Source organism: Archocentrus centrarchus, chromosome 6, assembly GCF_007364275.1.
Source record: "Archocentrus centrarchus isolate MPI-CPG fArcCen1 chromosome 6, fArcCen1, whole genome shotgun sequence".
In the NCBI taxonomy this organism is placed as follows: Eukaryota; Metazoa; Chordata; class Actinopteri; order Cichliformes; family Cichlidae; genus Archocentrus; species Archocentrus centrarchus.
Genome location: NC_044351.1, coordinates 916,469 through 938,244, shown reverse-complemented (window position 1 = coordinate 938,244; position 21,776 = coordinate 916,469). Strand labels below are relative to the sequence as shown.

General features: G+C 46.0%; 1 protein-coding gene across 3 annotated transcripts in view; it reads right to left on the bottom strand.

Moving 5' to 3' along the window:
- Positions 1–6,385: 6,385 nt before the first annotated feature.
- The window catches only part of glg1a (golgi glycoprotein 1a), a 33,398-nt gene continuing 18,007 nt past the window's right edge, over positions 6,386–21,776 (bottom strand). Inside the window, exons 11-25 of one of the 3 annotated variants that reach the window (XM_030731217.1) lie at positions 21,279–21,432; positions 17,946–18,170; positions 17,158–17,220; positions 16,471–16,584; positions 16,208–16,296; positions 14,727–14,844; positions 13,824–13,916; positions 13,229–13,366; positions 12,481–12,604; positions 11,331–11,473; positions 10,607–10,708; positions 10,107–10,214; positions 7,929–8,049; positions 7,650–7,756; positions 6,386–7,103 (exon numbers count right to left, since the gene is read on the bottom strand). In XM_030731217.1, coding sequence (XP_030587077.1) covers positions 6,936–7,103; positions 7,650–7,756; positions 7,929–8,049; positions 10,107–10,214; positions 10,607–10,708; positions 11,331–11,473; positions 12,481–12,604; positions 13,229–13,366; positions 13,824–13,916; positions 14,727–14,844; positions 16,208–16,296; positions 16,471–16,584; positions 17,158–17,220; positions 17,946–18,170; positions 21,279–21,432 — 1,867 coding nt within the window. In that variant the 3' untranslated portion in view covers positions 6,386–6,935. The remainder of the gene's footprint in view (positions 7,104–7,649; positions 7,757–7,928; positions 8,050–10,106; positions 10,215–10,606; positions 10,709–11,330; positions 11,474–12,480; positions 12,605–13,228; positions 13,367–13,823; positions 13,917–14,726; positions 14,845–16,207; positions 16,297–16,470; positions 16,585–17,157; positions 17,221–17,945; positions 18,171–21,278; positions 21,433–21,776) is intronic. The other 2 variants (XM_030731218.1, XM_030731220.1) reach the window with 2 other exon arrangements.

Below are 21,776 nucleotides of genomic sequence, written 5' to 3'. Positions count from 1 at the left end.
CGTTTTTGGCCTCTTTGTAGGTGACTCACTGTATTTCTGAACTGCTTTTTAAAACTATGAATTTTGTATATTCAGTATAACGTAGCCGGCTTCAAGCGGATCAGATATTTAGTGTTTAGGGTGTAAAGTGGAGCTGCTCTAACTGTCCAGGTTCACACAGTTTTTTTCTACTGTTGGATCTATGATGTCATAGGATCTCCCTAATATGGTCATCGTAAGCACAGAAGTTAACCCTAACTAATGCTAAACAGTCTGTCCTCTTCTAGCTACCACAATAAGTATGTCAGTAACACGAGTGATGGGATTGGATGCTGCACTGAGCCCGGTTCTGTTTCAGTCTCTGCAGCACAATAAATGTTGCTTCTTCTCTTTATGGATTAAAGTGCAGCTTAGACTCGTTCATTTTAATTAAAGCTTGTTCCACAAATTCATACAGATGTCCTTCGCACTGTGGCGTTAATGTGATTTTTAGGTTTGAAACGATGGCTTATGTTTTCCAGTTTGTTCACTGGAACTATAAAACCATAAACAGGCATCCATCCCACCATCCAGCCTCCTGCTGCTCGTCCATGTCAGGATCGAACCCAGCTGTGACAGAGCGACAGGCTACTGTTGTAATTCTGGGAAAAATGTTAGCAGCTGATCTGCTGGTAACATTTGATCAAATATAGACGAGTAAACGTGTTGCAGCCTGGGGTGACGCTCTGCATCTGTGACTTCACTCAGAACAGAGCATCTGATCCGTGTGCAGACCAGCTTTTCTCACCATCTGATCCACTTAGATAACATTTGGAAGATGTTACTGTCATTTGGGAACAATGTAATTACTTAGTGGGAGCACACAGTGGACACAAGATAACAACTTTTCCACTCATGAGACTTTTGGGGCTCTGAGATTAGGCTCCAGCCCCTCCACGGCTCTGAAAAGGATGAGTGAAAGAAGGAAGGATGGATGGATGGATGGATGATGAGAATGTGGCCAACATAATCTGAACCTTTCTGTCTGTTTTTCTTCTTTTTAAACAGGAAATAATCACCAGTTTGCAGTTGGAAAAGAAAATAATCTTATGTTTGATTTCAGATTTTTTTCAGTTATTCTAAGAGTGAGAAAAGTATTTAACGATTCTGGAAAAACTTTGTATTATGATTTTATTCCCCAACGTACAGAATAAACGTATTTACCTCGACACGGTGTCAGCGCTGACTTTAATGTGTGATCTGTTGGAAATGATGCTGGAAGTTTCAGAGGGAAACTGGAGCTTTCCTGGGACTGTGACGGGGCTGAAGAATTTAACAGGGCTCTGCGAGACGGCCGAAGCCTCCGCGGGTCAGACAGCACACATGTGTGTTTACCCTGCACGCCTGCAGGGTAAACACACAAGTGCAGGCAGAGAACACACAACAGACATGTCTGAGGAGGTGGATGCGCACTGTGAGATCAGCTCCATTCACAGGAAGAATACAACATTTGCTCTATTGAACCTTTTTTCTCTGTGGTTTCACTGGAATCACCAAATGTTAGTTTGAGCTCAGCGCTCATGTTTTCCTATGTAAATATCTCAGGAACAGGCCGGCGTTGTTAAAGGTCTCAGTTAAAAGCAGCTCATTGTTGCAGTTTTAGCAAATGTGACTCAAAGATGAGGAAGTGCTCGTGCTGGAAATGCAGCCAGCAGTGGACGAACCCACACAGTCAGGAAGTGGTCACATTTTTTGTCCTTTTGGGAATTCTATTTGTCTTTGTGTAAATAAACCCAACACAACACGTCACAGATGTTACACACACCGAGCAGCAGCATCGCACACCTCACATCAGCCGGATATCAGAGATACCAGGCAGTGAAGCCGGTTTGATAAGCTGCAGGTTTATCAGCCCAGAAACTCTTACTCATGTCCCACATGGACCTTCATGCTTTTTGATTCCAGTTTCATCTGCAGTGTGATAGTCCCATATCACCCCAACAGAGCACTTCACTCTCAGACTGCTGGCTTACTTGTGGTTCCTAGGATACTTAAGAGTAGAATGGGAGGCAGAGCCTTCAGCTTTCAGGCCCCTCTTCTGTGGAACCAGCTCCCAGCTTGGATTCAGGAGACAGACACCCTCTCTATTTTTAAGATTAGGCTTAAAACTTTCCTTTATGATAAAGCTTATAGTTAGGGCTGGATCAGGTGACCCTGAACCCTCCCTTAGTTATGCTGCTATAGGTCTAGGCAGGGGGGGGGGGGGGGGGGGGGGGGGGGGGGGGGGGGTTCCCATGATGCACTGTTTCATTTCATTCACCTTATTTACTTTGTTTATACTCCACTCTGCATTTAATCATTAGTTATTATTAATCTCTGGCTCTCTTCCACAGCATGTCTTTAAGCTTTTAACCAAGTCACATCAAAATCCCTGAGCTGCAATATGAAAGTCTCATGTCCATCAAAGCTGATTATGAGTCAGAAATGTTTTTAGTGGAGGTTCAAAGTTCAGCTGTGCGCTGCACACACAGGTGACGTCCTCCAGGTGTTAGCCTCTGGAGCTTGAAAAAGGGCGACTGGACTTGTTTCTTGTAGACCTTTCACCTCTCATCCCAAAGGCTCCTTCAGTTCCCCAGTTATCTCAACCCCCACATTCACACCTTTGTTCAGGTGACCTCAAGAGGTCACATGAAACAATGGAGCAAAGTCCCAAAATAGTTTCACCTGAAACCACTGACTGTAATGACCCACGCCTCCTTTCACACCTTGGCGAATGTGATCATGCACATGATCAATAGAGGGTCACAACCACCTCCAGGGGACTACACCCACTGGGTCTCTCCACCTTTGGGCTGAAGAAGCCTACTATGACCTGGATGACTGAGCACCTACACAGACACATCCAGGGGTTAGCACTCACAAGGATGCTGGATGGGATGGTGGAGCATTTTCCACGGTTTGAAGGGAAAGCAGGCGTATTCATGATGGCCGCCCTCGCGGTCGGGAGCTCCTGCTTCCGTACGCATCGACTCACACCCTGAATTGAGGTCTATTGTTCTGAATAATGCAGCCAGTGCTGTTCACAAATAGAAGCAGGAAAGACATCCACTCATTTTTACAGCAGAGTGGAAATACTGGAGGCTGCAGAGGGGAAGCCAGAGCACAGTGAAAAGCCTGGAACAATGGTGGGCTGTAACGCACATGTGATTTAAACTGCACAACCACACGTGTCCTTTAATTCAGAAGAGGCGGCACTGCATTCACTCACATTTCAGGGTTAAATTTGTGTTGCATTGTGCAGAGAGCGAGGCCGAGTTTCTATAGTCGGAGACGAGAGTGAAGCCACAACAGTGCGACTGTCTGCATGTCGTGTTTTATGGCCTCTGACAAGATGTTCGTGATAATCAAGATCAGCATCACTTGATTTACGTGGAATTTGTCATTTGAAAACTCTTCTTGTAATCTGATGTGGAAGCTGAGAATTTTACTTATAAAATTAAAGCTGTTTTCAGCCTAATTTCTTCCCATTTCTGCCACATAAACAAAACAACCTGTTACCCATGATGCTGATGGGATGTTGCACATTAATCCCTGAGGTGTCTCAATGGTTTAGATGGATTTGAAATAAAGAGACGGCACAGTGGAATAGAAACCTTGCAGACTTTATTATTATTAACAAACTGTCCAATTTTTCATCTGTACAACAACAAAAACAAGAAAAAAAGCAGACAGTGAACAAAATCAACCAATCAGGAGCTCGATGGATTCAGACAGAGAGTTTACAAAAAGATCGTTATCATCACAGCACAGCGAGGAACCGACCGGAGACCGCACGGCTTCCTGCTGAGTCTGAACAAACACAGAGACGCGTCATCCATCACACAGTCAAACACGCCCACGTCACCCTGTGCTGGGTGCAGCACGGGCTTCTGGGATGTTCTGTACAGCGGGATCCCTCGGCGGGACGGTGATTAGGCACGCTTTGATTTAAAAAAAAAAAAACAGATGGAAAAAAGAAAAAAGGCATTTCAATGAAGCAGAACGTCTCATTTACAAGCAGGGAGGGCAGCGTTCACCACGCCAAGCTTCAACGGTTAGAAAGGAGGGGAACGGGACACGCGGTTTACATCACTATCGTACACACGTACATGTGATCGGCTCAACCTGGGAGAGGAGAGGCCCTCCGTTAGGGTTTCACTCAGACAACATCTCAGGAGACCAAACTCGTCCTCTGGCATCAAACCTGCAGGCCGAGCATCACCAGACCAGACTCTGACAGCTCAGAGGGCACACGTCCTGTCTTGACCTATGCCCCCCCTATGAAACCACCACCTGTATACAGCAACACCACAAATGGATGCAGCCACCGTGACATCACCCTTTCTGGCATTTTGAAGCCCGAACATTAGCTTCTTTTTGGAGCCCGAAGTGACCACATTTCCATGAGAGGCAGAGTGCACTGTGTGGGTGCACAAACCTGCGAGTTAAAGGTGCCCTCTGTAATTACCCTACTTCCACCACCAGGGGGCAGCATTTCAGCAGTGGGTGTGTTGAAATGTTTCTGCATTGCCTCAAGAGGCCACGCCTTTTCTCAGGCAGCCATTAGGAATAACGACTCGCTGCACCGCCTCGTGGTAAAAACTGGTATTACACAAAAATACAGCCTTGGGTTTGCTCCTCTTCAGTTAATATTTCTCATTTTAATGCTTTGGAGGTACAGCAATTTACAAAAAGCACTTTAAAGTAACAGGTTAATTAGTGGAACATGTAACAGCAAAATAAAGAAAGAAAATACCACAATTACTGCAGCGTCGTATTCATCAGAAACAGCAGGACAAACACGGTCCAGAGGTCCAGTTCAGTGACTCCAATAAACTGCCAGTGTCCGCACCCCCTCAGTCAAAGCACCCACGTCTAACATGAAGTCAGAACAGGTGAGTTACAACAGATGTGAGTGGGTTATTTAAGACATTTTAACATGGGAGTCTACCAGGACGCACTCACTGCTGGAGCCAGCCTCAAGTGGACATCCGAGGAACTGCAGTCTGCTGCTCATTTACTGTGTCCAAAAACCACCAGACAGAAACCCGACACCAGTGGCCGTCCCCACATCCTAATGCAGTGACTCACATAAGCAAAGCACCTGATCCTGAACAGGTAACCAACAGAAGAGGTTTCACACCTCCTGATGTGAGCCTGTTCACGCTCTGCTCCCCTGGTGGAGGCTCACATTCAACACGCCCAAACTTTCCAAAAGCTCAGGCTTCAGGCTGCTGTCCTCTCAGATCTGAATGATGTCATAGAGAGCAGACATCCTCAATATCGTCATCTCAGGCACAGAAACCCCACCCACCTGCTGTTCACACCTTTAGCTTATGAGAAGCAGCCAGTTGGTAGAAAGTTGTCTCTAAGAGGGCGTGTTTCTTTATTTGGGCTGCTCCCGGATAAGATACCCAACGATCATGCACAGCTACTCTGGTCGAGTCTGAAAACGAGCGTCCAACGTCAAACGCCCACCAGCTCACCTGGAGCTCACCTGGAGGAGTTCCAACCTCAGCTACCCCACCCCACCCCTCCCTCGCCTCTCCTCTCCCTCCTCCCACCCCCACTGCAGGAAGCAGTGTCGCTGAAGAAAAGGCAACCAGAGAACATTCAAATCATAGAAAAAAAAACACATTAGTAAACAAATAAATAAGGCTATGACAAAACAATATATATATATTTATAGATATAAAAAGAACGAAAAATGTGCAATGATTCCAGTATCATCTTTACACAAAAATGTTCACATCTCTATAGTAATCTAGAATTTTTTATGTCTTTATTTTTTTCCTGCATTGATTTTTCGTCCCAACCAGCACAAAACCGACAGCCACTCTGCGAGTTCACGGGGACAGAGATATATATTTATATAAAAACTGTCTGCTCAGGTGGAAAAATAAGCCCACCCAAGATGGGAATGATGGGAGCGCTGACCTGGGAGCAGCAGGTGGACACACGGTGCGTTTATGGCACAGGCTGAGCTGTGGGAAAATAAAACTTCAGACTGCATCAGAGGGAAAAAAGGATTCCTGTTGAAATGAGCGAGACGTGTGTGTGTGTGTGTGTGTGTGTGTGTGTGTGTGTGTGTGTGTGTGTGTGTGTGTGTGTGTGTGTGTGTGTGTCCACCCTTCCCTCTGTATCTGTGGCTCGGTGGAGGGCTGGCTGGCACCGCCCGCCTGGCAGTCTCTTGGCGATAAAATCTAACATGTATCAGCAAAAAAAGAAAAACCGTGTAACAACCCCCAAAAACCTTTTAGCAGAAGGACAAACGAAGAAACTGCGGCAGAAAGACAGTTTGCATTACACTCACTCACACACACACACACACACACACACACACACACACACACACACACACACACACACACACACACACACACACACACACACCTTCACACACTATGATCATTAAAATACTGGAGTCATTAAACTGCTCTATTATACATGAGCATCTCCCCACCCCACTTTCTACACATTTACACCTACACATCTCAATTTTCACACCACCCTGACCCCTAACCTTTAACCTCTGCCCCAAAATCTTCAAAACACTCCCAACCCCACCCACCCAGCCCCCTCCCTATCCTCACCCCTAAACCGACAGCAAAAAGGGAGGGGTGTAAAAAAACTGCATGTACATCACGTGTGAACACGGTAAAATCTCTGAATGAAAGCCCAGGATGAGAAGGAAAACAAAAACGCTCAGGTGGAGGCAATTACTGATCATGCCCAGTTCCACTGTGGGATTGTGGGTAATGTCACTCCCACGTGGACACCCCCCGCAGTGATGTGAGGGAGGATGAACGAGCCCGTAGAGGGGAAGTAAAGACGATCTGGTGGACTTTCAGGGGCATTGGGGGGTAAACAGTGGGGAGGTCCTTCTCACTTGTAGTCGTTTCTCCCGTGGGCATGTCCTGACCCCGGGGGGGCGGAGTCTACCTGTCCTTCAGCTCCTGAGTGACTCGCTTGGTGAACCTGCCGCAGAGCAGCCCCATCATGAAGAGCAGCGCCACGCCGGCGCCGATCACGGTCAGAATGTAGTTCTTGGACGGCGATGTCATCACCTGCATGGCCAAGTCCGAGAAGCCCTCAGCAGGCGCCACCTGGTGGATGGCAGTGACAATAATCATTTGTGCCTTCAAATTAAAAGCTTCTGTTATTTCAGATTCAAAATAAAAGCACAAGCATTTGTGTGAGATATTTGAATAAAAACAAATATTTCTGCGCAGTTCAATCATCCAATTACAAAGTAAAAGCCCATTTGTATTTAAGTACTTAATTTCAAAATAAAAGCCACTTAAAACTGATTGAAATGTTTTTATTTGAAACAAAAAGTGGCAAAGACAGTTTCACAACAACTGAAAGCACCGCCATTCCTTACAGCGAGCTACCTTCAGGTTTAACCCCGTGTTTTCAGCTACTAGTGCCTACACTGGAGATAAGACAGGTACAAAAATCACTGCCAATCAGATCTATGGAAAATAGCGTTCCCACTCCCGGAGGATCCTGCGGACCCTCAAACTGACTCCAGTGTTAGGTTAAGTGAAGCCAGATTATGTCCTGTGTATGCTGAACTCGATTCACAGCAGAGCGCAGGTCTGCATTCACACGTGTCTCATACTGTCCACAGCTCTCACTGGTTGGCGTACCTTGGCGGCGTAGCTCCACATCTCGATGCGATCCTGAAGTCTCTTCTTGCACTCGGGCTGCAGACGGACACGTCTGTCCTGCAGCGCCTCCATCAGGCACGACATCTCTGAGGGAAAACATTAGAAACGAATAAACTGAAAGGTGTTTCCCTCTGTGTGGTTAAAAAACTCCAGTGCAAAGTTTGTTCTGAAGGCTTTTCAATAGCAGCGAATCACAGAAACACAAACAGGGATGTTTTTGTGTCTGAGTCACATGGTTTCTGACTGAGTCTGACTCACGGCGTCCTTTGCCGGGTGGGATGGCAGCACAGTGGTGTTTGATGTCCAGAGCGCAGGCCGTGTGAAGGACGGGGTCGACAAAGATGTCCGCCTTACTCTCCTTCAGCATGTTCAACACCTCCTGCGGGGTCAGCGTGGGAGGGCGAGGAGCAGCAGAGTGGAGGAAGGGTGTGATTAGAAAAGTTTCTCATGAACAGTGAAAGCTGACATTCCCTCCGTTCCTTTATAAACTACTCATGTAAAGGCAGTGACGATGACGAAGAAGACCAACTGCTACTTTTAAAGAGCGGCAGAAGTCCATCACCGTAACACAAAGCAGTGCGCTTGATTTCTAACAACATGACGAGAGTGTGGAAAGCAAAAAAGCAGCTGTTTAACCTGTTAACTGGCAGTGTCCCGCCCGCGGGCCCTCTGTAGCGATTTCCAACTTTGAAGTCTCATAGCGTCACAGTTACGCTGCAGTTCGCCCTTACGATGCTTTTATATGACAGATTAGACCCTCAGAATTGGATTGACACCTCATTTGTCCAATCATGTTATGAAATGGGTTTTCCAGAGCCAATAATAAGCAGACAGCATCATGTGACTTTTCTGGACATGCCCCAAATCTTCTCCAATCGGTGTGATTGGTCGACTCTGACCCAAAATCCAAAACCACAGATGTATAGCCAATAAAATACCTGACACGTGGGTATATGGCGTTATGGGGTAGGTTTTCACATGAATCCATAAACTCCCTGCGTCCTCCGTGCGTGAAACTGAGCAGGAAGTAAGAGTGTGTGTACCGTCGTGCGTAAACAGTGTTTACAATACTTTTTCTCGCCAATGGATTATCAGAATGCATCAAAAACAGACTATATTTATTCAACGAAGTGACTAATTGACTCACGAGAGTGGATTATTGTTTTTAGAGGATTTTGTCGCTAATTCGACCGGTTTTATGGAATCTCACGAACGAACAGCTGTACTCCGACGGCGATTTATGGTACGTGTTACGTTTTATTCTCAGCTCGTCCTCGTATTATATGCCGTTTAGAAGTAAATATGTATGTAATGGTGAGCTTGACATGCACCATTACACAGAAAATATCACCGTACGCTGTTGTTGTGCCACTTATATTGTGTGTGTGCTTTACATATGGAAATTTACAAGAGCAGCGTTGGGGGCAGGGAAGGTTGTTACAGGTCTCGATGAGGCTTTCACGGAGGTCTTTATTATGTTTATTATGGCAGGATGAGGAGGACAAAGGCTCAGAGCTTTTTTTGACCAGTAAGTGTCTAAAGTTTTACAAAAAGCTTTATGCTTTGTGTACGTTGTTTTGTTTGTGGGGGTGCAGGTATTTGTTTGGGAGGGGGCTGTAAGTTGTGTATCAGAGAAGGACTATTGGGAGGATTGTTTTTATTATTTTATGTGTATATGTAGTGTTTACATTTACTGTAACTGTTGATCAATATATAATTTATTTATTGTGTGTGTGAAGGAATCACTGAAAATAGATGGGGGGGGGGGGGGGTTGTGAATGAAGGCCTAACATTTTCCTTCTTTTACAAATTAGGGCAACCTCTGATTTATAATGTCTATAATTATAATTAATTTGTACTATCAGTAACGTTATAGCAGAGGATTCCTCAGGGTCGTATCTTTGATTAGAGCCTCATTGATGACTGTATGTTGAAGCATTGAGGAGTTACAGATATTTGTGAGACCACGCCTGAGATCAACACACAAAAACCTTTACAAAACAGTAGGTTTTTCTGCTATCTTGATAACATTTGAAAGACTTCATTCTACAGCTTCATTATATTTTCCAGTCCATACCTTCTACACTCAGTGTGTAGTTACATGAAAACAAACAGGAAAAATCCAGGCGAGGCAAAAACTGTCTAATTTTTCTACTTAATAGCTACATACTCATTACAGTTACAGCATTTTTGACTGCAGAAATGAAAAATATAGCTTGTCTTCTTCACAAAGAGACCAAGCTTTTGCATTTACTCCAAAGAGCTCAGGAACAGCAGCTGATTTAATGTGGGTATGCTTTTTTTGGTGATTTTGGAGCAGCCAGTTAACAGGTTAATGTGGACTGCTGCGTTTACACATCTGGGAGCAGAAATTAAAAGCTGACTGATTGTTCCTCCTCTCTGAGAGGTCAGTGAAGGCAGCAGCAGCTCGTTTACCTTCTTACATCCTTCCTGTTTGATCTTCAGCAGGTTGACCTTCAGACACTCCTCCACCTGTCCTGTCTGCTCCTGAGCTGCTGCCTCCTCTGGACACAGCCTGGAGATCTACACACACACACACACACACACACACACACACACACACACACACACACGGTCATACAATAAGACCCCCTCATTGTTATCAGTGCACCTCTGAGCTCTCTGCATTCATTTTAGCCAATCCCAGCAGGTGTAACCTAAATTATCACTGATATCTGTGCAGGAGCTGGCGCCTCCTGCTGGACAGAAAACCACATCACAATGAACTCAAAGCGACTCCAGCTGTTCTGTTTCTAAAAACCTGCTGTTCAGAAAGTCCACTGCTGACATAACAGAAACATCACACCTGAGTCAGCGTGAAGAATAATCCAGCCATCAGTGACGCGCGTGCGTGTGTGTGTGTGTGTGTGTGTGTGTGTGTGTGTGTGTGTGTGTCAGAGTGGAGAGTTGCAAACCTCGTCTACACAGTGAATCTGCAGCTGAGGGTCCAGTCTGTAATCCAGCGCCGACTCCTGCAGGATGACCCGGATCTGATCCTCACAGTCTGAAGACAAACGCTGCCACAACACACACACACACACACACACACACACACACACACACACACACACACACACACACACACACACACACACACACACACATCAATAACCTCCTTCACTATCTACAGGCTGACTGTGAGACTTCTTGCATGATTAATGTAAAATTATGTACAGTATACAGAATAATACTCCACAGCTGATGGCTTTTGTCCAGTTTATGTAAATGAAGTTAAAGTGTACTCCTGTCTCAAACACTAGTTATCTGTGTGTTCCAGCAGATCAGAGGATGCTCACATCTACATCCTCATGAAATAACAGCTTAAGCCATTTTTTCAGGTACTGAAAACTGAAGATGATGATTTAGACCATTGGCTTGGCTGCAGATTCAAACAGTAGTAGAGCCCAAGAATAAAAATACAAATGTGGAAATGAGCATAATAATAATAAAGTAATAACAACTACTCTCAGCTGTGAATGACCAACAGCTGACAGGTGATACTGTTTCATGTGTGGAAATAAAATCAGTTTGAATGTTTTTGCTCAGTGAAGCAGCACCCCGACAGCCGGGAGAGAAAGCCGGGGTGAGGCGCGACTCTGGGAACTAATGCGCTGTCATGCAGTCAGCCGTGTTTCTCACCTGGTCGGCGTATTTAAGTTTAAGGCAGGAGATGACCTGACCCTCCAGCTCGGTTTCAGGCGTCGCCTTGTTCAGGATGGACTGACAGAACTTTGGGATGTCGGCTTTGCAGGCTTTCTTCAGCACCGGGTTCAACCTGTAGTCTGAAACAAGCACACACATGTGTTAGATGAAACTGTGAGCTACAGTGCTGGTCTGGCTGTAGAGAGTAAATGAAGAGAATGCAATGAGTTACAATTATATCTTTAAGACTGTGTGAGCTCATTTTGAATTTAAAGCCAGTAACAAGTTTAAAGAGCACTGAGGAGCATCGCTGTAAATGTTCAGGATGTGAGGAGGCCAGCGAGTCCTGTGTGAGTCGGAGCTGCTGCGCCACAGCTCAGGCCTCCGTTTGGCCTGTTGGTTTCAGTGGGTGGACTGCAGGGTTCTGGCCTCTCACTACAGACACACACCGCTGCAGTAGGTGCAGAGTGCCATTTGCTGAAACAGGCAATTCAGCTCATCGACTCAACTCACTCAGATGTGTATTTATCGAGCTGCTTTATTTTACTTTTTAATCTTGTTTGGTCCCGTTTTCCTGAACAGCTCTGCTTTCTCCTGTTCTAAGCTGTGGTTGATGTTTTCACTGCTGTGATGCAGGACTTTCTCCAGCTAACACGATTCTGCCGCCTTCATGTGTGTGTGTGTGTGTGTGCGCGCGTACCTGTGTGTGCGTGTGTGTATATACCTGTGTGATTGTGTGTGTGTACCTGTGTGTGCGTGTGTGTACCTGTGTGATGCGCGTGTGTACCTGTGTGATGTGCGTGTGTACCTGTGTGATGTGCGTGTAAACCTGTGTGTGTGTGTGTGTGTATATACCTGTGTGATTGTGCGTGTGTACCTGTGTGTGCGTACCTGTGTGCGCATGTGTACCTGTGTGATGTGCGTGTACACCTGTGTGCGTGCGTGTACACCTGTGTGTGTGTGTGTGTACACCTGTGTGTGCGTGTGTGTATATACCTGTGTGTGTGTACCTGTGTGATGTGCGTGTGTGTACATACCTGTGTGTGTGTACCTGTGTGATGCGCGTGTGTACGTGTGTTATGCGCGTGTGTACCCATGTGATTGTGTGTACCCGTGTGATTGTGTGTACCCGTGTGATTGTGTGTACCTGTGTTCTGGGTGATCTGTCTCTTGGTGATCATCTGCTTGCATTTGGGATCCATCATCTCGCTGTTCTTGTTCTGTTTCAGACACTGAAGGATGCTCTTCCCCTCTGAGTCAGCACAGAAACGCTGAACACATCAAACAGGCCGTTACATTCAGCTCCATCATAATCACAGACATCACACACTGACAGACCCACAATTAAACACAAACACCCACTCTGAGGGTTTTTCTTGGCTCGGGCCTTTGAGGGGTGACTACACACCAGAGGATAAAGCAATGAGTCTGTGTTAGCTTATTATCAGAAATCTGTTCATTGCTGGTCATCTGATAAAAAAAGTGTTTCATTCGTCAGTAAAGTAGTAAATAGCAGAGGGGAGATGGAGGGTGAGGGTTAAGTTGTTCTTGACAGAAGGTCATATTGAGGCTCCGTGATGGGCAACGCCATCATGTGACAGGAAACAGTCCAAATTTCAGCCAAGAGAACGTCTGAGATGATGCTGAGCCTCATGTCCACACTCCACGATCTCCGTCTCCCTGAGTGATCGTTTTCTGACGCTGAGCTTAAAGATGTGCCACATAAACCATAAACAGGGTCGATCCATCATCTGAGTCAGGAAACTACACGTACCTCTGCAGCACTGCTTCTACTGCAGCTGCTTATGAAAATGTGCTCTCTGCACTCTTAAACACACAAAATCATTAGGTTGGAGGAAGCCCTTCCTGACCACGTGATGCCGTCTGTTACCCACCCTGATCATGTTCTTGCAGACTCTCATCAGCTGGTAGTCCAGTTCAGGATCGACCATCTCCACCTCCTGCAGCTTGAACACCTTCTGGTGGCACCGCTGAGTCAGCCGGCGCTTGTTCTCCTTCAGACACTCAATAACCTGCAGACAAACCCAGAGATCCAGAACAGACGGGTTTTACACTCTGATTCCTCCATGCTGCCAATAACAGCAACATCTTACAGACTTACAGTTCAGACAGTTCTTACACTCCTAAGTTTGATTCATATCCCAAAAGAGAGAACAAAAAAACAAAGATTTATTGGCAGCAGAATTATTTCTGCTATTCAAATTTCTTTGAGTAACAATAATCATGTTTACATTTTCAGTTTCAGAGCTCCTGGCTGTTTCCTCGTTCTGTGAGTGGTAAGGAAACATGATCAGGGGCACTGTGGGGGGTCCTAATGGGGTTCTAATGTGGTCCACAGAGGGGTTTCCAGGTACTGTGAATCTTCACAAGCTTGAGAAGATGTTCAAGTTTCACCTCAGGAGGATCCGAGGTAACAAACAAACAATGGGGGGACTGTGTGTGCGTGTGCGTGCAGGTGTGTGTGTTGACCTGTGCATTTCCAAAGGCCACGTTCTGACACAGCTTGTTGATGTCCTGCTTGCAGGAGTCGTACAGCTCCGGCTCCAGGCGGATGTCCTCCGACTGCAGAGGTTGGAGGTGGATTTAGAGAATTCACATAAAACAACAGACACAACAAGAAGTTTAAAGCCACGAAGGATCTCTGCCCACTGTAACCAGACACGCCAGGAAAGAAGAGCAGAGGCTCTCGGGGAGAAACGATGCTGTTTGCTGCCACTTTTTACTGCAGGTTCATGAAAGTGAAAAATCCCCCAAACTGCTGATGACTGATGTGTATTTGCTTCTCTCACTGAAGCCTCGTTTTGCTCCAAGTTTTTCTATGATTATATTTTGAGGTTTTAGCCCTTTTTTAAGCATTACTTTATATTTCATTATTTTTTAACTGCCCTTCATTTGATTAATAGTGAGCTTACAGGCTATTTTAATTCTGTTTGCATGATATTGGAATTTAACATTATCAGGTTGTCAGTCATGTGTGAAGCTCTGCATTAAAATGTGCTATAAAAATACAGCTGGTGTTCCTGTGAACCAGAAAAATCTGCATATGCATCCTGATAAAGCTTCTTCAGTCGTTTTCAGACAGGAAAACATCGAGATATTTTCCTTGGAGACCTCATCAGTCTGATAACTGAAAGTTTGGTTTTTTTTAGGCAGCCCAGTGATTTTATAAATAAATGTTTTTTGTGAGACAGGTGCTGAAGCCTGAGACTAGAGCAAAGGTTCGACTATCACGCAGAGCTGCAGTGTTCGGGTGTCTCCTTACTGCCTTTTAGCACCATGCTGGCCTGTTTCACATGCTTCTGGGTGGCGTCTCTGACAGCGAAGCTCAAGACACTACACTGTCTGACTGTGACAGAGTGTCAGTGAACGTACCATCTCCACCTCCTCCACCCGCAGCTGTTTACGACACTTGACGGACACGCGCTGCTCCTTGGCGTCCTGCAGGGTGTCGTTCCTCACCGTGGTGCTGAGGCAGATCACGACGTCCACCCTGACAATGACAGGAAGTCACGGGGGTCACTCAGCTAGTCGGATTCAGTGTGAACACAGGATGACGCAGCTTTGTGAGTCCTTTCAGGGGTTTGTGTTTGAAATCAGAGTCAAGAACAAAAACAGTGTTCAGAGCAGTCTGAGGCTTCTGGCTTTCAGGGATTTAACATGTCTGTTTAATATGAACGCCCACCAGCAGGAGATAAGGCAGGACATGAGGAAAGCAGAACAGCAGATCGAGCTTTGTCTTAGAATAAACTGCAGAGTCAAAGAGCTGCTCAATTATGACAAATTACACCAAATACGTTTTGGATTTAAAAAGAAGAGCTGAGATGGAGCGAGCAGACTTTTGTGTCTGACATGAATTTTTTTCAACCCAGAGCTGCGTCTGTGTGTTGTAGCTGTGTACCGTCACCGGGGGGCAGTGTCACAGTAAACAGCGTGCTCCTTTTGTTTGTGCTGTAGCCTTTAGCTCAGCCCTGCTGCTGGAGAGAAGCCAGACTGCATGACACACAAAGAGCTTCAGAGTGAGAAACAATAAAAAGTTTCCACTGCAGCTGCCGTCTGTGGCTTTCACTCTTTCCTGTTCAAGCCCACTTTTCAGCCTTCACTGCCTGTAGACAAAGACCTATGCAACAAACACCAAAGTGGGTCTACAAATCCTACATTAGGCCCAGTGTTTTAAGCCCATCTCACAGATCAGCTGCAGCTCTCTGCTGGCCTCCAGCCTCACTGTGCTGTCTGCAGAGGAGAAGAGGCCCCAGCAGCAGCAGCAGACTGCATGAGAGACCCTCGGTGACCATCCTGTGGGAGGATGTGGAAGGACAGGCTCTCGTTCCATCATTGTGGATTAAGTATGGACTAAACTGCTTGACTCAGAGCGGGTCAAAACAAAGAGCTTTGTTGGGATTAAACCCAGATAACGACCCAGCTCTAACACGCATCGCTTTATCTGTCACACAGACCAATAAAAGTAAAGCTATCAAAGTAACGTTGATGCTCACGGAGACGAGCGTGGACGTGTCATCACTGTGACCTGACCAACATCGCTGACCATCCAGTGTGTGGATGCAGGTTTAAGGAGCTCTGAGCGGTCAGCATCACGGGAAAAATATACAACAGTTTCTACAACATTTCTAAGTTTCTAAGGCTCCACAGTCCACATCATTAAAAACATCCTCCATGCTGCTGACAGCTCACATCAGCATTCAGTCCCACTCTGAGACAGACAGCTGGACACCTCAGCAGGAGCTATGGGACCGACTGGACACCACGAGCACAGCTGGATCACACTGTCACAATAAACCGCTGGACGTGTTGGTGACTGCTTTGGTGTTTGTGACATCTGCTCGTGTGCGTCTTACTTCTTCTTGATGTTGGGACACAGTTTGAGGACGTCCTCCTTGCAGGCCGTCTTGAACTTGTAGGAGAAACGGAAATCTTTAATCTGAATCTGTGGACGGGCAGAAAGGCAGACAGAGCAGATGGTTATTAATAAACTCAGCAGATGGCGACATATTACTGCAAAATGAACACGGATACGTCTCCACAATGATTCTGGATTTGTGTAACAAAGCGTTCGGAGCTGCCGCCAACAGCGCCGACACATTTCCATCAGTCTGCTCACCAGCTGGAAGTGTGTCACTCCCACCGCACACTTCTCATTCATCTCCTTCTGGTGTTTGTTCTGAACCAAACACTCCATCAGATCACCCGAGTCGATCTGGTTATCGGCCACCTCCTGTCAGCCGGACGCAGAGAAGGAAGGTCATTAATAAAGACTGAAAGCCGGGACGTTTCCTGTGAAATCTGTCGAAACTGACAAAAGTAATCAGCATCCAGTATTTGGCTTCATATTTCATAGAGCACACACACACACACACACACACACACACACACACACACACACACACACACACACACACACACACACACACACACACACAGAGGGAAATGTGAGCTGGGAAGGGCCGGTGCCAACTGGTTAACAGAAAGTTTTCAAAATAAGAGCGTCACTGTTTCAAACAAAGATAAAAAATAAATGGATATCCTCCTCGTTCGGTTCTTGAGCATTCGGCCTTTTGTTACCGTTTCTAAGACTGTCTGACCCTCTAAGGGTCAGGGGGTCGGGGTCACAGAGGAACATCAGCCTGCTTCGAGACTGTGCCGCAGATCCTCAACCAAACTTGACATTATAGTCAATCAAAAACCATCATAGAAAAAGTCCAAGAACGGGTCTGATCCAAATACGTCTGAATGAAGCTTTAAGGAGAATTAATGAGAGTCTAAATGAGGCTCATCAGTTGGTACTTACGTGGCAGTGGGCCTGAATGACGGGATCACAAGCTCTCATCAGCAGCGCCTCGATCTGAATATCCTGCAGACAGAAACCACTCGTTAAATACTCAATAAAATGATTTTAGTCAGTTCTGGTCATCCCTTTAACACAGAATGTGTCATCAGTGACAACGTATTTCAAATATGATGCTGTTCACGGCCTGCGGGCAACAATTACCGTACTAACCCTATGTTGGGTGTAGAGCGTAATTTCTCAGCTTTCAGAAACTGAATTTTCCCGACGGGACAAACGGTCGCCTAATTACGGTAATTCAAAGTACGTTTGAGCCAACATCTCAGCGGCTCGGTGCTAACCAGCTGTTCGCAGCAGGTGTTAAAGGGTTACCCTGCTTTGATCTGAGCAGCTCCAAGTGTTACAGTCACTGTTTCAGTCACCATTCCACACCATGGAAGTTTGTACCTTTGTTGTGTTTGTTATTATAGGTCCTTTTATATTTAGTAACATTATAACTGGTTGAGTTCTCCTGTGCATAATCAGGATTTGTTGCCTGTGTGCTGTGAGGCTGCTGACTGAGGCCGACGCCCCCTGCTGTCTGCCAGGCTAAAGTAAGAGGACTTTCAGAGTGTGACGGCTTTAACAACAGAAACCTCACTGGCTACATTTTTGTAATATATTTTTAAGCCTGTACTTCCTTTTAATGAGTCAAAGGAGCCCTGGAAACATCACATCTCATATTTGTGTCTAATCGCTGGGTGTTTAATACTGTTTGTGAGGAACTGCTCAGCGCGCTGAGACGGGCTAACCTCCGACTCCAGCTCGGTCAGGTTTCCCACCACATCCCTGCAGTCGGCAACCAGATCCTCCAGGTGATCCTGCAGGCACTCCAGCTCCTGCCCGGCCTCCGTTTTCTCGCTGCACCACTTCCCCAGGTCGGTCATGCAGCGCCTCTGCAGCTCAGGGTCCAGCTTCACATCCAGGGCCCTCTGGTGGAGAATCCTCTGCACCTCCACCTTACAGTCCCGGGAGAGCTGCGGGAGGACGACGATGACGACATCAAATTAACCACCAAATTAAAGTGTCAGCTTCTATTAGTCACAGATACAGTAAAATGATGTCAGTGAATCTATCCGTCACAGTTCATCCTCAAAGGCTTTTAGATTTCTACGTTTATTCAGATATTTACAGACAGAATCAAAAAGCAGGACATTAAAAGATAACGAGAGATACTTTTCATCTCCAAACTGATAAAGTTTCTGTTCCCACTCTGTGTGCGGTGCTTGTTTTTTGCTGTTTCACAGTAACAAAGAGGACGTGGGCATTATCACCACTTCATTATCGGCCTGCTGTGTGTTGCAGGCTTGTTTTTAAAGATATCGATCGTGTCACGCTGTCCTCCGGTACATCTTTGTAACGCAGCTGCACACACTCTGAATGATTGTTTGGCTGCTGAACTGATAACTCAGACTGACAGATAAATAAAATGTTGTTATATGGAGACAGCCTGGAGCTGAGATATGAGAGTATGAAACACGTGGTTCTACAAACATGGTGGCGACTACTTTACAAGGTGAAGCACTTCAGTCAGCCTGGTTCTGCTGAATGGCTCTTCCTGTTCGAAGGGCATTCTTCCTCCCCCCCGTCGCCAGGTGCTGCTCATAGGGGTCCGATTGGTGAGGTTCTCTCTAATACTGTAGGGTGTTTAACTTCATTTTGACTGTTGGGTTTTCTCTGTATTATTGTAGGGTCTTTACAATATAAAGCACCCTCGGGCGACTGTTTGTGATTTGGTGCTATATAAATAAAACTGAACAGAACGTTGTTTTAGACATATTATAAGCCTCAGAGGGACCAGAACAATAGATTTCAGGTGCAGTATCACTTTAAAGACAGCCAGCGTTTGCTATGACACTTATTTTAATCAAACACTTAATTTTACTGCAGTTGATTCATCAGCATCACCGTGTTTTCAGTAACCGGATCTGCGTATTGATTCTTCACTTCAGGGTTCAGCAGCTCACTGAAGCCATTAAAAGCCAGCCCCACATGCACTGAGAGTAGGTGGGAATTATCAAACACTCCCCTCTCCCCTGCAAACCACCGGCAGTCATCCTAGATGGGATTTCTGTGAGCATCATCCTGACATCAGCAGCATTAAGACAAACTCACCATCGAACTGCGGTTTTCTGTTTCAGACTCACTTCTGAGGAACTGCGAGAGCATTCTGTGGTCAGTGACACAGACTTCCTGTATATTCACCTCTGCACACAGACAGTCGGGCCAGACTCTTAGCTTAGAGCATCGCTTACATTTAATCAGGGTTAAATCACTCCACCTACATTCATCACCACTCCAGTTTGAAGGAGGTGAAGGTCAGCAGACTGAACAATGGTCTGTGGATGAACTTGGGTGACCCTGAAATGCAGTTTTTAGGCTCAGCCTACAGACACGTCCGAACGTTGGGAATAACAGCAAGAACAGCTTAAAGCCAGGAAAATGTCTGCCCCTGAAATGACCTTTTCTTTAAAGGGCCAATGCAAACTGCAGAAAAATGCACTTTCAATCTTTTGCTGTGGGAAACCGCAGTCTGGAAGACCCAAAGTCCAAGCTCAACTTTCAGAGCCACAGAGAACAACCAAACCTCTCCCCTGTGAACCACCCGGCACATAAACTTCCAAATACGTCCAAAAAACTGCTGTGATGATATGAAAACAAAATCAGCACTGTGTTAATTGTAGTGCAGCCACACAGTTATTAAGGCAACACTTCACTCAGTCACAGTGCAGAGCCTATTAATAAAACAGGTCTATTTTACTAATATAACGAGAAGACCTCTGAGAGCACAAACTGCCACCGAGGCAGCTTCCTCTCTGGGCAGCATTTCCTTTAAGGGAATAGTACTGTACTCTGTGAATATTCATTTTGTTTTCTTTGCTCTTTTTAAATGTACTTTAAGAAGTTTGCAGTGCAGTAAAAACAAGTGCAGAGAGCAGGCTTTGGTATTTACCCTGCTGAAACCCATTTTATTACACACTGCTCAGAGATGTTACAGGAACTCTTTGACCTCCGTGGATACGCCTCCCAGACCATCATTGTAGCTCTGCAGGGCTCATCCTGTTCCTCCTGCACAAAGTTGCAGATCCTGGTCCTGCTGATGGGTTAAGGACCTTCTCCTGTCCAGCTCTCCTAGAGTTCCTGTCTGTCTCCTGGAGTCTCCTCCATGCTCTGAGACTGTGCTGGGAGACACAGCAAACCTTCTGGCAATGGCACGTATTGATGTGCCATCCTGGAGGAGCTGGACTACCTGTGCAGCCTCTGTAGAGTCCAGGTATGACCTCGTGCTACCAGCACTGACTCTGACCCTAGCCAAATGCAGAACTAATGAAAACCTGTCAGATGAGGAGGGGAAAATGTGAGTGTCCTCCACCTGTAAACATTCCTGTTTGTGGGGGTGTCTCATTGTTGCCCCTCTAGTGCACCTGATGGTAATTTGATGAACACCAAAGCAGCTGAAACTGATGAACACCCCCCCGATACTGACTGACCTCATCAGTATCTCAGAGGTTCACTGACTGATGCTGAACTCTGATTAAAAAGAGTTACTTTCATTTTTTTTGAGCAGTGGACTTTTTCTTATTATTATTTATGTGGGTTCATTTTATCTACAACGATTTCTTTAAAGAAAACACATTTTGTCAACTTGAAAGAAAAGCAGGTGTGAAATGAAAAAGTGAGGTCAGAGGTCAAATGTGACATGATATTTAGAACGCCCATCTATTAGTATCAAGCCAGTTTTGTCAATTTTCGACCAATAAATCATTAAGCTGACCTTGAAGACCTTGGTGGGTTGTTATCATGACCCCAGTCTACACTCTCACTGTCGTGTTTAGAGACAGGATGACACGCACACACGCACATGCTACCAAAAGCATAACCTCCTCGGTGGAGGTACATACAGGGCTCCTGTGGCTGTACGAATACGCTACAGCCCGGTTCTTGCTGCTTGGCAGTCAGAGAAAAACAAGCCAGAATATCTCCCCCACAACAAAAGGATGCATTTATGACTCTAAAACTGCCTCTGGGGATGTCACATTTATTAGTCAGCGTGAACGGATCCTTTAAAGGTCAGAGAGACTCACCCTCCGACCCTGCTCCACGGAGCGGTATGCGTGGCGATACAAGCAGGAGAAAATGGCGCCAGGCGGCATCAACTCGCTGGTCTCGTTCCAGCCGTGAGTGTGGCAGAGTCGGGATGCGTCGGCCTGACATTTCTTATACAGGATCGGATCCAGCCTGAGCAACGACACAGGGAGTGACATGCAGATTAATACTGTCGCTGCAGGGTGCGACCACAGCTGGTGTAAAACATGGGCAAAGCTTCTAGGTCTGAAATATGAAGCCAACATGGAACTGCTGTAAACCTGCAATCTTTTTAATGGCCACTAGGGGCTGCTACCTGTGGTTGTAAAAGTCTACAGGAAAACTGCTCTGTAAACACGGTTGTGCTCAGTTTATGGGCTCAGTCAGTAGTTTCAGATCACACTGAATACAACAATAAGTCATTAGCCAATAAACTGTGAGTGATCAGCTCGGCCCCTAACAGCCAAAACGCTCACAAATCGCCGTGCCTACATCCA